The 17,641-nt window shown below is 47.5% G+C and overlaps 1 protein-coding gene across 1 annotated transcript in view; it reads right to left on the bottom strand.

Annotated features, from left to right (window-relative positions):
- Window positions 1–17,641, bottom strand: part of GALNT17 (polypeptide N-acetylgalactosaminyltransferase 17) — a 453,307-nt gene that overhangs the window by 177,209 nt on the left and 258,457 nt on the right. Inside the window, exon 5 of the mRNA XM_032605830.1 lies at window positions 14,615–14,812. Within this exon, the coding sequence (XP_032461721.1) occupies window positions 14,615–14,812 (198 nt within the window). The remainder of the gene's footprint in view (window positions 1–14,614; window positions 14,813–17,641) is intronic.

Below are 17,641 nucleotides of genomic sequence, written 5' to 3' on the forward strand. Positions count from 1 at the left end.
CAGAGACATGGAGAGATGTGTTTGATAGTGAAGTTGGCACAGAGGGTGGAGGGGGGGACTTTTGCTCCCATTTTCCATGGGGGCTGTGGAAGAAGCCTGCCTCACAGGTGGCCTCACATCCATCTGGGGCCCATCTCATCCAAGTGACCATGATGGCGCAGTGGGGCCGTGTGGCGGGAGGTTCAGTTCCCATGAAGAGAAGGGGGAGGCCGAGTTGAAAGCCAGAGGAGCAGCTGAGGGTCCCTCTCCCAGTGAGATGAGCCTGCTGGGATGGGTGGGGGGAAACATCACCTAAGCTCAGGTGTCTGCAGCAAGCATGGGCTACAGGGACCCAAGGCAGACGGGCCCTCATCAAGCCAAGAAGTCAGATCACAAGTTAGGCCAGCTGCAGACATTTGCCAGTGACAGCAGTAGAGCCAGGAGCAGCCAGGAGGGCCAAGGACACTGCCCAAGGGAAGAGGAGACACACAAAGACCCTGAGGCTTCTGCTCAGCCATTTAGGGGGAATAAGCCTATCTGTCCGCACACACCCAGAAACCATCTGAGACGAGTATTCTTTCCTGAAGAGGCCGTGCATTTCCAAAGAAATGACCTATTGTCGGTAACCCAAACCCAGCAGCAGTCCCTAGATTTCTGAATTGGCTGAGTCTGGCGTATAGTACGGGCTCAATCCATATTTGCCAGTGAGTGAATGAATGATTGAATATTCTGCTCTTTCCTGTCCAAGACATTCAATTTAAAAGTAAAGAAATTGGGGCTTCTCTGGTGGCACAGTGGTTAAGAATCCGCCTGCCAATGCAGGGGACACGGGTTCAAGCCCTGATCCGGGAAGATCCCACATGCCACAGAGCAACCAAGCCCATGCGCCACAACTACTGAGCCTGTGCTCTACAGCCCGCGAGGCACAACTACTTAGCCCATGTGCCACAGCTACTGAAGCCTGCACGCCTAGAAACTAGAGAAAGCCTGCGTGCAGCAACAAAGACCCAACACAGCCAAAAATAAATAAATAAATAAGACAAATTTATTAAAAAAAAGAAACTGAAGAAATTTGCTAACAACCTAACGGCAGATGTGATATTTTATCATTCATCTCCACATCAGAGCATTTAATTGAGACGAGGGTACCAGAGGCCAGGTGAAAAAGTTCATGTTCACAACCTTTCTTTGGCCTCATTGCCTTTTTGCTTCCATCTACTTCATCATCACATACATCAGGGGAACGGGGTGGTATATACAGAATTAAGAGCAACGTCTGGGTTAAGAGTTATTGTCAGTTTGTTTTTCAGTACAGATGAAAGCAACTTGCTACAAACCTTTACTGAGGGATGGCGAAATAAATGAATACATGAATGATGAATGAACTCATTAATAAATAAATAGATACCACACTACTGGCTTACGATAAATTGAATTTGGATTGGAGATGGGATCGACCTCTAAAGTAAAAAGCTGCCACTTGCCAGGAGTCATTCTCAGAGCCCTTCCCTCCACCTGAAACTTCAGGTATGGCTGGAGCATGGGAATTGCTCACCCCACAGCTGGTTCTGTCTTGGAAACCGCCGGCAGCTACCAAGCACATCACACTCGGAAATTCAGTGTTAATCAAAGACACTCAAGGGAACGTTTTTCTCCTCTTTCCTTTAAGTTAAACTTCTTAGGAGCCTGGGGTCCACTGAACTTCATGCACGGAAGTCAGACTCCAAAATACTGACTTGGGCATCCTACCAAGTCTATAAAGGGCATCCTCGGTGGGTGAGTTTTCCCAGGCTTTTCACACTGCCCGGTTCTCAAAATGTTTTGAAGGGGCCACCGCTCCATCATTCAGAACAGGTAGTTACATTGTTTAAACCAGTAAAACAAACCTCTCTGCCGCTATGAGGATGTGCTACCAGCGCAGTTTAAGACACAGGAGCCTGGAGTTCAGAAAATGAAACTCATTGCTTCTTGTGTGCTTGGTTGCAGAAGCTATTTTTAGAGCCACGTTGGCAGCAAAAAGAGTGAAGACTGTGACCTTAAACTCCAGAGAGACTGCAAAATGTCAGCCCAAATTTCCCTACTTTGGGAAAGTCTGGGTAAAAACTCCTGCAGCCTTAGAAACAGTGCCGGGTCCCGGGCAGAAGAATGTCTCAGTGGCCAGGAAAGTAACAGCAAATGGTCACTTGTGTCGGCGGGGCAGCTGACCGTTCATTATTTGGCAGAGAAGGTCACTACAGGCTCTGGAATCAGTGCTTATGATGAATTTCCCGAGCTCGGAAAGAAAATTCTATTTGCTTTCTCTCCAATCTAAGAGAAGTGAAAGAGTCATGTGTTCCTGAATTTCCATACAAGAGAGGAGAAAATGGATCGGCGTTAGGCTCCCAATGGAGCCTTGAACATAACAAACACTGTGCCAACTGGTGAGGCCTGATAAGGACTAACCAGTCTCGGAGGATGGAAAGTCTTCCAAGTGCTACTCTGGACAGTTGCGTAAATGGAAAAGGCTGTTTGGGTTTGAGAACAAGTTATAATCTGTAGCTTAGCCATCGCGTCCAAAGGATCCGCTAAAAACGACGAAGGAGTAATAAATTTTGCACTCTCCTCTAGTTACTTTTTGGGCTATGAGGGTGGAATAGAAAAAAAGAAATGGGAAGACAGGGCAGGAGAAAAAAGGAATATTAAAGGGCCCAACTGACAGCACATTCTCGTATCATCTAGAAAGGAAGGATTAAAGCTATCAAAATTAATGGCTGGAGCCTACCCCTCTCCGCAGTCATACCCATTCAGCTCCATCCAAAGAGGGATCTGAACTTTATTGTTCTTCCCCCACTGGATCAACTTGCTACAATTCATGGTACTGCTGCTCCCCTATTTATGTCCAGGAATAACTCAGGAGCCGGACATTTAACTCAGAGCTAAAGTGTCTTCCATTTTTTTTTTTTTTTTTTGCTTAGTACGTGGGCCTCTCACTGTTGTGGTCTCTCCCGTCGCGGAGCACAGGCTCCGGACGCGCAGGCTCAGCGGCCATGGCTCACGGGCCTAGTCGCTCCGCGGCACGTGGGATCTTCCCGGACCGGGGCACGAACCTGTGTCCCCTGCATCGGCAGGTGGACTCTCAACCACTGCGCCACCAGGGAAGCCCAGTGTCTTCCATTTTTAAAAATCCTTAAATTTAAAGTGAAACTTACCTGCTCTTCAGCCCACCACACTGAACCTCTCTGTGGGCGAGGAGGAAAACCTTCCCAACATTATTCCGATTCACCTACTTGGCTGCTGTGAGCTGTCACGACACATGTCGCTTGACAGAGGCAGGATGACGCTCGTCAAGGCCGAGAACGGTTACCCTGCAAGCTTTGCTCTCGCTCCAGGGCGCTGCCTGGGAATTCTGCTTCCAAAGGAAAGGTATCTAGCAGCGCTATCAATGTGTCATGAAAAAAAGAAAAATTGATGTACCCAGGCTGGTGTTGAAGGTACAGAGGTGATGTCAAAAAATACCATCAATTTCACCCAAAAGCAGTGTGTTCACCATTGAATAAACGTATTTCATTTTATAATGAACTGCCTCCCTCAAGGGATTGACTTGGGAAATGTGGGCCCCTTATTTTCGTGTGCAAATCCCCTGGCATTAAAAATGTCTCTCCTTGGGGCTTCCCTCGTGGCGCAGTGGTTGGGAGTCCGCCTGCCGATGCAGGGGACGCGGGTTCGTGCCCCGGTCCGGGGGGATTCCACGTGCCGTGGAGCGGCTGGGCCCGTGAGCCATGGCTGCTGAGCCTGTGCGTCCGGAGCCTGTGCTCCGCAAAAAAAAAAAAAAAAAAAAAAAAAAAAGCCTCTCCTTAAAAGGGAACCCTCCTACACTGTTGGTGGGAGTGTACATTGGTGCAGCCACTATGGAGAACAGTATGGAGGTTCCTTAAAAAACTAACAATAAGGCTACCATATGATCCAGCAATCCCACACCCGGGCATATATCCAGAGAAAACCATAATTCAAAAAGATATATGCACCCCAGTGTTCACTGCAGCACTATTTACAATAGCCAGGACATGGAAACAACCTAAATGTCCATCGACAGATGAATGGATAAAGAAGATGAGGTACATATATACAATGGAATATTACTCAAAAAGAACAAAATAATGCCATTTGCAGTGACATGGATGGACCTAGAGATTATCATACGGAGTGAAGTTCAGTTAGACAGAGACAAATACATGATATCGTTTATATGTGGAATCTAAAAAAAAGGGTAGAAATGAACTTATTTACAAAACAGAAATAGAGCCACAGATGTAGAAAACGAACTTACGGTTACCAAGGGGGGAAGGGGGTGATAAATTGGGAGACTGGGATTGACATATACACACTGCTACATATAAAATAGATAACTACTAAGAACCTGCTGTATAGCACACGGGACTCTACTCAATACCCTGTAATGACCTACATGGGAAAAGAATCTAAAGAAGAGTGGATATGTGTATATGTATAACTGATTCACTTTGCTGGACAGCAGAAACTAACACAACATTGTAAAGCGACTAGACTACAATAAAAATTAATTTAAAAAATGCCTCTCCCTGCTAGTACCCAGGGTTTTGCTCCTTACGTAGGATACTAACTCAAGGATAATACAATGTTTAGGTTATCTGTCATAATCATCCAGCTGTATGAATGCCCAGATAACAAGAAAAGGGTTATAGGATTCCCACAGTGAGGCGCAAGGTTTGCTCTTGTAGGCTACAGGGTAACAATAATAACAATAGCACCCATAATAATAGCTAGCATTTTCAGGCATCTTACACGCAGTACCTCATTTAAGCATCACAACCACCCTGTAAGATAGATTATCATCCCTACTTACAGATGAAGAATCTGACGCCCAGAGAATTAAGTAGCTTGACCAAGTTTTCATAGAATGGGTCTGTAGCACATCTAGTTTTTATACAGAGGAGTAAGCTGAGGCTCAAAGCCAGGTGCCAAGTCCAGCCTAGAAAACAAGTCTTGGGACCTGGGCATGTTCTCTCCACCCCATCATGCTGTGGACACTTCAAGTCATTTGAGAACAACTGTGCTCCCAGCTGTTGGGGTCAGGTATTCTTTGAGCACCAAGAGAAGACAGCAGTCAGCTATGGAGGGCTATGCAGAGCAGACAGCTGGGCAGTGACACCCTGTGTTTCCACGTGGACTGTACCTGATGCTTTCCCAGGAAGTGACAAAGTTGAGGTCGATGCTCCTTCAACGTCTCAATCAACTGTGTTCTTGATGAGGCGTTCTTTCCAGCTAATTGTCTGACTACATGACCAATGTTTTAAAGAAATGATATGTCTTCCATTAGACAGTCTTACAGAAGGGCAACCCCTACTCGTTGCTTCTTCAGCAGTCATTGTCATCCACTGAGTTCTCACTGGGGTCTCAAAAATATGTCGACGTGGATAAATTTGACAAGGACTGTGGCAGAAGGAGAGTATCCCCCATTCTGCTTAGAACAGAGGTTTATACACAACAGGAATCAATCAATGCTTGTCAAGCCAAGGAGGGAACAGACGGAGCACCGCAAAGCCACCCCCTATTCCTGATCCTATTTTATAACGATGTTTCTTCTGGAGGAGCATGAAACCCCACGGTTGACCAGTACTGACGGAACCAACACCTTCCATCAACCGGGCTCCTCCAGGATTGTTCCCAGAAGGAAGCATGTAGAGTTTTGTAGAGGTTTTTAACTGTTAATTTCCCCCGTGACTTGCTTCTGTAGAACTCTATTAACCGAAACATTTAATTATCTACAACACCTCACGCCATAAACTCAGAGAGTTTACAATTAGAGCTTTTCAACTGAGGGACCCAAAGCTTTGTTATGGAAATTTTCCACTACTGGAACAATATACCTTTAAATGCTGGGTAGGTTTTATGGATAAGAAAATTAAAAGCGCATTTACACAGATGGTGAGTGACCCACCTAATGACACAGACCCTGTTGGTGGCACAATGGAACAGGTCATTCCTGTTACTGGTAGACTCTGAGGGCAGGAAAAGATGGTGGAGGATGGCTAGCTTTTCTCTTATGATTTTTCTCTTCCTGAATTGTGACAGGCTTCCCTTGGCCCCTGAGCTAGATTCATTTTCTGACTCTCCTTTCCTAGACCCAAAGGGAAGTCCTAACCACCGTGGTCTCTAACCCTGTCCTCTACCCACAATGTGCTACACTTGGCCAGCACCATATACACAGCCCAGGCTGGTCCACAGAATCGGTGGGTCTGTCTCTGTGAGACATTCAACTTCTGCCCAGGATGCTCCTTGGTTTCCGAATCCTTGCCTGCGATTCTACCATGACAAATTCTGCTGCTCTGGGATGGGACCCCAGTTTGATCTCCTGGTGTGTTCTCTGTGCTGTCCTGCCGCGTCCCCGAAGAGGGAGGTCCACACAAGGCTCTGAGCCAAGGATTAATACCCGAGTGTCTTCATCTTGTTGCAAGATTGGCCACCTGCCATCTACTGATGGCCACCAGCTCCTAAGGTAGAATTCACATTCCATACAATTCATCCGTTTAAAGTCTACAATTCAATAGATTCTAGCATGTTCACAGAGCTGTGCAATCATCACCCAAATCAATTTTGGAACATTTTCATCATGCCCCCCCAAAACCCTGTACTCATTAACAATCATTCCTCTCTCCCAATCCTCCCTTAGCCCTAGGCAACCATTATTCTACTTTTTTATCTCTCCCAGTTAGCTTTTTATTCATTTTCATTCCAGCTCATTGGAACAGTGGATTGAGTCCGGGTTCCTCCTTTTGGCTTCTAGAGCTCTCCACAAAGTGGACCTCCTGTTTCAATCTACTTAGTCTTCCATCTTTCCTCTATTCTTTTTCCCCTCCACTTTTTAATGCACATTCTCTACCTTCATCTCCTCACGAGATGCTAAACACCCCATCCTCATTGTGCCGTCAGTAGACGGGTAACTCAGTGGACTTGAGTTGCCCAAACCCTGCACATCCCAAAGAAAGAACTCACCCTTGCCAGGCTCCTGGAAGATAACCACTAAACCCTTGGAACATCCTGCCCGGTAAGAGTGTCCATGAGGCCCTGGGCCATGCTGTATTGGCTTAACCTCTGCAGGGGGAGGTGGGGAGGAGCTGGAGACCAAGGAGCCAAGGTTGCTCACATGTTTGCTCCACACCTACGGGACTGACCCCCAGTAAAAACCAGGAACACTAAGGCTCCGGCGAGCTTCCCTGGTTGGCAACACTTCATCACGTTGTTATAAATCATTTCTGGGAGACTGAAGCTCTGTCCGTGCAACTCCACAGGGAGAGGGCAACCAGAAGCTCACGCTCGGCTTCTCCTGGACTCAGTCCCATGCCTCTTTTTTCTTTGCTGGTTCTAATCTGTATCCTTTCACTGTGATAAACGATAAACACGAGCATAACAGCTCTTCTGAGTTGTATGAGTCCTTCTAGTGGATCATCAAACCTGAGGGTGGTCTTGGCAACGCCAAACACACTCATTTTCCCTACTGTACCTCTAATTGTGTCATCTCCCACATACTCTGCCAGTGAAAATCCCCTGCAGCTTGCAAGTCCCACAAGTCACCGCTTTTTCAGGAGGGACAGCACAGGGGGGGAAGGGCACAGACTCTGGACCCACTAGCTCCGAATCCCAGCTTCAGCTCTTACTGGGAGTGTGACCTTGGGTAAAGTGCCGGCCCTGCGCCTCAGTAGCCACGCCTGTGAAATGGGGATGACCGCAATACTTATCTCGTAGGGCTAGTATGAGGTATACATGGATCTGTACTGCGTAAAGCAAGAGAAACGTGCCGGGCACGTAGAAAATTCCAGTGTTAGTTATGATTTTTATAAGCTTTCCTATCCACTCCGCTCACAAAGCTTCCCTCCTCCTACAAATCCACACTTACCTGCACTAAAGTGTGATTACGCACAGTTGAGCCCTGTGTCTCCAACTAGTCCAGTAACTCCCCCAAGAAGATCATGTAATTTACCAATACTGTCCCCCCAGAAGTTCCCACCACAAGGCTGAGCACACAGTTGGTTCCTAAAATATATTTGCTGATGCATAGGGACGATAGCTCTATTTCCAAGTCTGAGACAATCTGATTCTTCACTTAAAGGTTTCCTCTCAGCAAGCCAGTCATCTTCCTCTAGGGAGGAAAAAAAATAACCTTCTTCTTTTATATACATCTGTGCACAGAATTTGAGATTCCAGCAACTATACATATCCACAACAGCCCTTTCAACTCCCAGAGTCTAACAGGCTCTAATGGCTCCTGTACCTTATAATTTATTATCAAATTATATGTTGGATTAAAGATTGCTAATTGTTAATCATCGGCTTGAATTAGTTATTAATGAGTAATGTCGCTAATTACAGGGTCACCTAACACAGAGCAGGCAGGCACCGCTGGCACGTCACAGAAGATGCCTGACTCAGCTTCAGCCAGTGCCCTGAAAGCAACATGCTGTAAACCTTCCCATCTCTGACGACTCCACAGACCCTTCCCTCCCCTGGTAGAAGTCACGGGATATTACAGCTGGAAAGAACTGTGAAGATCAGCGGTTCCCAACTTGTGAGCTACAGAGCTCTGAAGGCTGCTGGGCTAAGGCAGGTTCCCGTGACGTCATGGTGCCTTCAGGCTAAAGATAGTATATCCCTCTTTCTTACCTTTGCTACTATTTTTCACATATATGGACATAATACTATGAATAATACAATTTAAGTTGGTATCGAAGCGTGACGGAATTCATAGTAGTTTTTTGTCAAGAAATCTTCATGGACAATCTATTGATTTTATATTTCTGGGCCCCCAAGATAGCCAGCGATTAGTTTTTGGGTTCTAGGTCAGCTCACCCATTCCCATCCCTCTTGGCAATTATGCCAGACCTTTATTTATCATTTTTTCTGTAGCCCCCGATCCAAAATTTCTCTCTCTCTCTCTCAGCAGTGATTTCGTCTCTGAATTCATAATGTGGGTCACACAGCATGAGCTCTCTCTTCCTGCTCTTCAAGACCAGACTACAATTCACGTTCTTGACCCCATCCGCTACTGCCTCTTCAGGGTCCTTCTTTCCCAATCAGCACCTTCCCTCCTTTCTGTGTCTTCAGACCCTCCCTCTCTCCTTGCTTCATGCCCTCAGCTGTATGCACTGGGTTAAAATGAGACCTTTCATGTCCACATCTGGGCTGAGGATGTTCAGGCAATAGATGCTATACTCAAAGAGATCATGCAAAAAGTTCAAAGCAGATAACCAAAAAGCAGCTAGCTGCCTGATGAGGATGAGTAAGTGGAGTTTGGGAGAGGAGTGTGTCAGGGAGAGATTCCCCGGAGTGAGGTGTACCCTGAATCCCCTTCCCCAAGGGGAGAGGGTGGGCATCCTACCATCTCACCCCAAGCCTGGTGGTCAGCACTCCTGGCAGTGGAGAAACATACTCACTGGTGCCTGACTCATGCTAAGCAAGTGAAAAGTGGCCAGTGGAGCAGATGGGGGCCCTGTGTGTGAGAAGTCACCTCTCCCCTCCCATGCAGGACAAAGGTGTGTGAGTCTTGGAAACCAGATACGGAAGCCAGAAAGGATGTTGATCTGTGACCACGTTAAGGTGCTCACTATAAAAACTCACTAGAAAAAGGAATGAAGTACTGACACCTGCCGCAACATGGATGACCCAAAAAGCCACGTACTGTACGATTCCACTTACATGAATTGTCCAGAATAGGCAAATCCATAGAGACAGAAAGACTGGGAGCTGTCAGGGGCTGCGGGGAGGGAGGCATAGGAATGCATAACGGGTGAGGCAATCTCATCCTCTTCCGAATCGTGCACGAACCCTGACTTCTCTTCTGAGCCTCGGATGTCACTCCACTCATCCATTCGTTTGTCCACTAAATGTTTTCCGCATCCCTACTAAGTGCTAAGTACTCATTAGTCACTGGGGTTACAGTAGAAAAAAACCACAGGCCTGGCTGCATAAAGCATATAGACTAGTAGCTGATAAAGAATGGTAAAGAAAGGCTCCTCCACTGGGAGAACCAGGTCGAATGTCTAGCAGTGGTTTGGCCACACGGCTCACGGGATCTTAGCTCCCCAACCAAGGATTCACACTGGGCCCTCAGCAGTGAGAGTGCGGGGTCCTAACCACTGGACTGTCAGGGAATTCCCTTGCAGTGGCTCCTAATATAAGCCCTGTGAATCATAAGCAGGTTGGCTTCCAGGCATCTATAAAATTCATGAAATTATATGTGAAGCTCTGTTCGCTCATACATGCTCAGGAGTGAGGTGATCTATGGCTTTCATTAGATTATCGAAGAGGTCCTTGACTCAAAAAAGTTTAAACTCCACTGGTCTAATGATAGGCTGTTGACGTGACATTAGAGAGGATGTCACTTTGGAGAAAAATCGGGGCTTAAGACATAGATTTGAGAGCCTTCTCTGCACAGAGGTGAGAGCGGGGTCAGCGCTTCCCAGAGTCTTTGACTTAAGAGTCTCAGCAGCAGAGGACCGTGACGCACAACAGAGGCGGCAGGGGACCTCTGATGGCTTAACTCAAGCTCCAGGAAGTCCAGCCATGTTTCTTCCACGGCTTTGAGTGACACTTTCCCCAAACCCCTCAGCCCCACCATAATGCCACAGACCGCAGGTGCCACAGCTCCCAGCATGAGAACCACGGACTAAGGCCGCCCTTGGGAATGACCGAGGTCTTCACGGAGCAAGTGTAGAGCACAGACCAAATTCTGGGGGTCCGGCTGGTCAAATCCACTCTAGCAACATGTTTGGCCCTCACAGTTTTGAAGGAGAGGGATTTAGTGCCATTATTTAGAAGTCAGGAGATTTCACAAAATGATCTGAATTTGTGTCTTTTCTTAAAAGTCTGAGGACTTGACAATGCCGGCCTTCTGTGCCCTTGTCACCATCACGGGTGGCTGGCAGCAGCTGGCTCCTTGGGCGGGGCATGTGTTCTTCAGTCCCCACTGCCACCCCTCACACTTGGCTCTCCCCTCTTTAATGGCACCTGTCTACTCTCAATGCCCGAACCTCTGGTGTAGACAAAGAAGAGCAGAGGAAAAACCTTGGGAAATAGCTGTTTACCAAACAGGAAGAAAAAAGCGTTACAAAGGAAGAAAGAGAAAAAGAAGTAAAACAGAAAGGATATACATTCCCTTAATGCAACATCTCCTATATCGTATGGCCTACTGGGAAGACTCAGTATCTCAAGATTCATCCAGTCTAATGTCATTTGGATGGTGAAAGAGTTCTCTTCATCCTACCCTTTACCAGAATAATCATTACTTTTAAAATACTGAGATCACAAGGAGGAGGGGGAACCATCACATCCTGACATTTAAGAAAGAGTATTGTTGGGACTTCCCTGGAGGCGCAGAGGTTAAGAATCCACCTGCCAATGCAGGGGACACGGGTTCAAGCCCTGGTCCGGGAAGATCCCACGTGCCGCGGAGCAACTAAGCCCGTGTTCCACAACTACTGAGCCTGTGCTCTACAGCCCATGAGCCACAACTACTGAGCCCACGAGCCACAACTACTGAAGCCCGCGCGCCTAGAGCCCGTGCTCTGCAAGAAGAGAAGCCACCGCAATGAGAAGCCCGCGCACCGCAGCGAAGAGTAGCCCCCGCTCGCCGCAACTAGAGGAATGCCCGTGCGCAGCAGCGAAGACCCAACGCAGCCAAAAATAAATAAACAAAATAAAATGGTTAATTAAAAAAAAAAGAAAGAGTATTGTATCTGCTTAATAACATCAGAAGGGCCATAAAAAGTCCTTCCTACAATTAAATATCTCCATCAACTATTAACAAATTAAGAATTGCATAAGTTATGCTACATTAAAAAGAGATCATCTGATTCTGTCGTGTACATCAGAGATATTAATGACTCATGACCACGACTCCATTTTCTTCAGTCTTTTTAAAACACGTATTAATCCTCTTGTTAACGTTACCTAAAGTACACGCTCAGTTTTCGCCTAGTGCCTCACATACTCGGGGATAGCTCTGTGTTCTGGGAATCCCAAAGCACTGCACTATGTCCATTCCTTTTCCTCTGTCACTAACACCACTGTTACACTTTCACTCCCTTACCCGTCACGGCTGGAGGTCAGCCTCCCTGTGTGTCAGGGACGAAGCAGTGCTTGGACAAAAATACGAAACTCACTGTCAAGCCATCGCTTCAAGATCTGAAGGCCACGGGGTCTTTAAGCACACCCCATTAATTTTGTGTTATTCGTGGTATAATACACATAACGTAAAATGTACTGTCTTAACCATTTTTACACGTACACGTCAGTAGCGTTAAGTACATTTGCAGGACTGTGCAACCAAATTCCAGAACTCTTTTCATCTTGCATAACTGAACCTCTACACCGTTAAATAATAATTCCCCATTCCTCCCTTCTCCCCAGCCCCTGGAAACCGCCATTCTACTCCCTGTCTCTGTGAATTTGGCTATTCTAGCCACTTCATATGAGTGGAGTCATGTAGTGCCTGTCTTTGGTGACTGCCTTATTTCACTCAGTGTAACGTCCCCAAGGCTCATCCATGTTGTAGCATGAGTCAACATTTCTTTCTTTTTCTTAAGGCTGAATAATATTTCATTGTATGTACATGTCACATTTTGTTTCTCCATTCATCTGTTGATGGACATTTGGGTTACCTCCACCTCTTGGCTATTGTGAATAAATGCTGCTATGAATACGGGTGTACAAACAAACATTTCTTTGAGACCCTGCTTTCAACTCTTTGGGGTATATACCCACAGGCAGAATCGCTGGACCATATGGTAATTCTATTTTTAATTTTTTAGGAACTGTCATACTGTTTTCCATAGCAGCTGTACCACTTTATATTCCCACCAGCAATGCTCAAGGATTCCAATTTCTCCACATTCTTGCCAACACCTGTTATTTTGCTTGTTTTTGTACAGTAGCCATCCTCATGGGTGTAATCTCAACCATTACATTTTAAATATCTCTGAAGGTTATGCTTTGGTTCTCAGATAACACCTTGGTGATGAGTCTACATTATTATTTGCAGAAATCTGAGAGCACAGCCCTGCAGCAGTACACGAAGATACTGAACATCTAGGCCGGGCTGGGAACTGAGCCACGAGACATCTCCAGCTGAGCAAGTTATTAGCCCAAGATTACCTTCTTCGTTGCATAAATTTGCCCGTGAGTGGCTCTACCCTAATGCAATCTGTCAGCTTTCAATTTGTGCCAGAAAATAAGAGAATATGCAACAGGGGGGGTCTGTCCATCTCAAAATCCTCCTCTGGTTGATTAAAAATTTATAAACTGAGAAAGAACTTTATGGGTACTTGCAAAAAGTCCTCACTCCTGTTCCACAACTGCCCCCTTTATACCAACAAACACTGTCCTAAAACGAGGGCAAAGTAAGACGGCCCCTTCCACCTCTTCTAACGCGGAACCACGAAGATACTAAGCCAGTTTTGATCCTCACGTAGGACTCACAGAAAGTATTGAACTGTAACTGGGGTATCATCTTCGCTGAAAATCAAAGCGTTTGTTGTCGGCTGAACAATATTCCCTATTCACCGCCCCCCGACGCAAAAACCCACATCCTAACCTCTGGAAACGGCAAATGTTACCTTATCTGGAAAAAAGGACTTCACAGATATGATTAAGTAAAGGATCTTGAGAAGAGGGAGACTATCGTGGGTTATTCATGTGGACCCCAAATGCCATCACAAAGGCCCTTATGTGAGGGGAGGCAGGAACGTCGAGGAAAGAAGGCAGCCACGTGATGAAGGAAGCAGGGGGAGAAAGGGAGGGGATGTAGCCGTGAGCGGAGGAATGAGAACAGCCTCCCGAAGCTGGAACAGGCAAGGAAATGGATTCTCCCCTCCAGCCTCCAGAAGGACCCAGCCCTGGAGACACCCCACGTTTAGCTCTCTAAGGCTCACTTCAGATCACTGCAGTACCTTTAGAAAGTAAGAGAGTAAATTTCTGTGCTTTAAGCCCCTGAATTGGTGGTCATTTGTCACGGAGGCCACAGGAAACGAATACGACATCAAAATCCACCTACTTCATTCCCCATCCTTTATATTTGAGCTTCCCAACTGGTACAACACGAGGGATCTATCTCCTTGCCTCCAGGGGATGCTGGGTGGGGCCTGGGGCAAAAATCATACAGAGCTGCCCAAAGGCCCTGGGTTACCCCAGCTACCATAGAAATACCGTCCTTTTCTACGTGCTCCTGCATCACGGCGATCGTGAAGCATCCAAGTATGAAAAAGCCCCAGGAATTCATACCTTTCAAACTTCAACACTTAAAAGCACCTGAACACAGTTCAACAGATACGAGGAAGAATAAAAAAAAAGTGTGAGCCGTCCTATCAATTTCCATCCTTCAGGACTGCTGTTTGATAAGCTGCACTGGAGAATTTTTAGTGAAAGAAGCAAAATGCAGCGTCCTCTCTCAGCAAGAAAACTTCAGTGGAAAGACACCCCAAATTCCTAAAGCAGCTATTTCCACACTGCATCCTCAAGTGGTCCCTTCCAGCCTCCCTCCCTCCCCCCTCTCCCTGGGTGGGTGGGGTCCTCTCTCCCCTGGGATCTGGGGACAAAAAAGCCACTGGAGCGCGTGCTTGGCACAGACCTGATGGGAAGGGAAGGGTCTCCGGCGTCCCACCAGTCTTTCGGGGGGCTGATGTACATGCACCACAGCTCCCAGCTGTACCCGTGGGCCGAGTTCTCATACCGCTGCACCTCGAAGGTGTCCTGTTTGATGTTGTCGATGGACGGGAGGATCACCCGCTTCCGGTTCTCCTGTATCCGCGAGAGAACTGGCTCAGCCCTGAAACACAGAGAAGCAGAAATAAAATCTTTTACCTGAGGCTCACCCACACCTCCACCGGCCCAGACCCCAAGACCACAGACAATGAATAGAAGTGTCGTAGCTAAAGGCTGGGCAGGCTGGAACTCAGAGGGAAACTGGGCTCCCAAGTGGCAGCTCCAGCTGGATCAGGGGGCTTTTTTTTTTTCTTTTTGGTGGTATGTGGGCCTCTCACCGTTGTGGCCTCTCCCATTGCGGAGCACAGGCTCTGGACGCGCACACTCAGCGGCCACGCCGCTCCACGGCATGTGGGATCCTCCCGGACCGGGGCACAAACCCGTGTCCCCTGCATCAGCAGGCGGACTCTCAACCACTGCGCCACCAGGGAAGCCCTGGATCAGGTGGCTTTAAAGGAGCCCTGTGCCGTGCAGCTCATGCCCTCGCCCCTGCGGGGTTCCCAGAGTGCTGCCTGCGTTGGCACGAGAGGCCTGAAGCAGGGACTCAGAACACGAGGGCTTCTACCCCAGAAAGTATGGCCTGTCTTTTATACCAACAGTGTCTAAGCCAAAGCTTAGGCAGATACGAGGAAGAATAAAAAAGTGTGAGCCGTCCTATCAAGGCCCTCCTGATAAGGTTTGCATCTCCCCACAGTTTTGTACAGTGTTTTCAGTTTCCCCTCAGGCACTGGCCAATGCCTCTGTTTTTTTTTTTTCTGCTGGAGCTGAACTGCCTTTTCCCCAAATAGGTCACTTCTGCCCTTGATGGCCTGGTTTCAATAAGCCTTTCACTAGCTTCTCTGTGCGTGTGCCTATTTCAGTTGTTTTAATTGATTATTTAATTGATTTCTTAAAAGGGATCTAATTGGATGGGTTAGGGATGGCAGGCAGGAACTAACTGAATGCAAGGGCAGGCAGGATCCTGCCTCTCAGCTAGCCCGCCCGCTCAGGGCTACAGCAGGCGACAGGCAGGGACCTGGCTCCGGGTTGAAGGTATAGCCCTGCCAGCTTAGGAGAAAGCAGACGGTCAGGCACCCCTGCCAGAGTGCGTCTCTGACGTAGATGTGGGAAGGGATCATTTCCCATATTCGAGAACGAAAAGATGGCTCTCACAAACCAGGCCATTAATCTCCCTGCTTAGAACAGGGCGCAGGCTTTGGAAAGGAATCAAATGAAAATCCCATTCCTCTGCATTATTTCGAAGAATGATGAGAACGCTCGGCCTCCATTCCATCTCTTTTCATTTGCATCTACTGAATTACCTGTTGGCACATCTCGTGTTTCTATTTAAAATGAGCAATAAAATATACCCTGGGCCATTTACTGCCTCTGATACTTTTGCACACACCTTAGAGACTGATAACCAAATGGGACTGACTTTCCCTGGTTTCTAGACGTGCTTCAGAGCTCCGCCCCCTCCAAGTCCTCACTCTTGTTGTTCTCCTCCAGGAATGCCCTTGTGCCCAGGCAGGAAATCTAGCCACCCACACAAACTTCTCTAATCAAGTGCCACCTCTTCCAGGAAGCCTGCCTTTATTTCCCCCAGTAGAAGACTCTCTCCATCCTCTCAACTCTTAGAGCATCTTCTCCATCATATTCAAGTCACCCTGATAACACGCTGTCTTTGCTGATCTTTGAACACACGTCTTTCTTCCTTATAAGCCCATGATAGCAGATGTTTATCAAGCACTTACTACTTGCCAGGCACCATTCCCAACCTTCTGTATGAGCTGACTAATATAAATCTCGCAACAATCACATGAGGCAAATACTACACTCACCATTTTACACATGAGGAAACTGAGGCCCACGGAGGTTATGCCCCAGCCCACACAGCCAGCTGGAAGTAGAACCAGGTCTCTAACCCGGATGGTCTGGCTTCAGGCCCAACCCCTAAGCTCCACAGCCTCCTGGGATGGGCCACCCTTCCCCTAGGCTGGTCTGGTGCCCTGCAGGTAGAAGCATTCGGCTCGGCTGTCACTGTGTGGGGGAAGTTACTGAGTGTCCGGCAGAAGACCTTGGTTCAAATCATGCTTCTGAAGCTGAGGAGTTCAGTCTCCCAGTCTGTGACAGAGCGTATAACTGTTCCCAGCGATTTGCTCCCCTGCCTCGGGACATCCTGCTGATGACCCCGAGGCCTGCAGTGTTTCCCTGCTGAGGGGTACGCTCTCCCTCAACCCCAATTAATGTTTAGCTTGGACATGTGACCTACTTTGGCCAACAGAAGGTGTGACCATGTCACATCTGAGCAGAAACTGTTATCATTTTCCCTGAGCTACAAAAATGGTACATCCTAGGCAGGGGTTCTCCTTGGGTCCTGGGACGCAGAGGCCATATGGAGCAGAGCCACAGACAGACAACCCGCAGCGGATCTGCCACGTGGACAGGACGGAGATCGTTACTGCAGTGTGACCTAGTGAGAGTTGCGACGCACTGTCTATCTGCCATGAGGACACACACCCCTCTGTTGGAGGTCTGGAAAATGAGTCTGAAGGGCTAAAACTGGATCACAGACATCAGTCAAAATTAGACTATAGGCTCCTGGAGGGCGGATACCAAATCTCACCAGATTCTGAACCCCAGCTGAGTGACCAACTGTCCTCTTTGCCCAAGACCATTCTGATTTTACTACTGAAAGTCTTGCATTTTGGGAAATCCCTCAGCACTGGGCAAACCCGATCAGGCAGTCACCTAAATCACAGCCTAGAGCGGTCTTTGGGACATGGTCTCATCATCCAGCAAATATTTGTCGGTTAGTTTAAGTGAAAGATATTGAAGGTCTGAGCCGGGAACGTGGAGGTCAAAACGGAGAGGAAAAGGTAGACATGAGAAAGAGAGGAAAAACCAGCTAAAG

This window comes from Phocoena sinus, chromosome 15 (genome assembly GCF_008692025.1).
Source record: "Phocoena sinus isolate mPhoSin1 chromosome 15, mPhoSin1.pri, whole genome shotgun sequence".
Lineage (NCBI taxonomy): Eukaryota > Metazoa > Chordata > Mammalia > Artiodactyla > Phocoenidae > Phocoena > Phocoena sinus.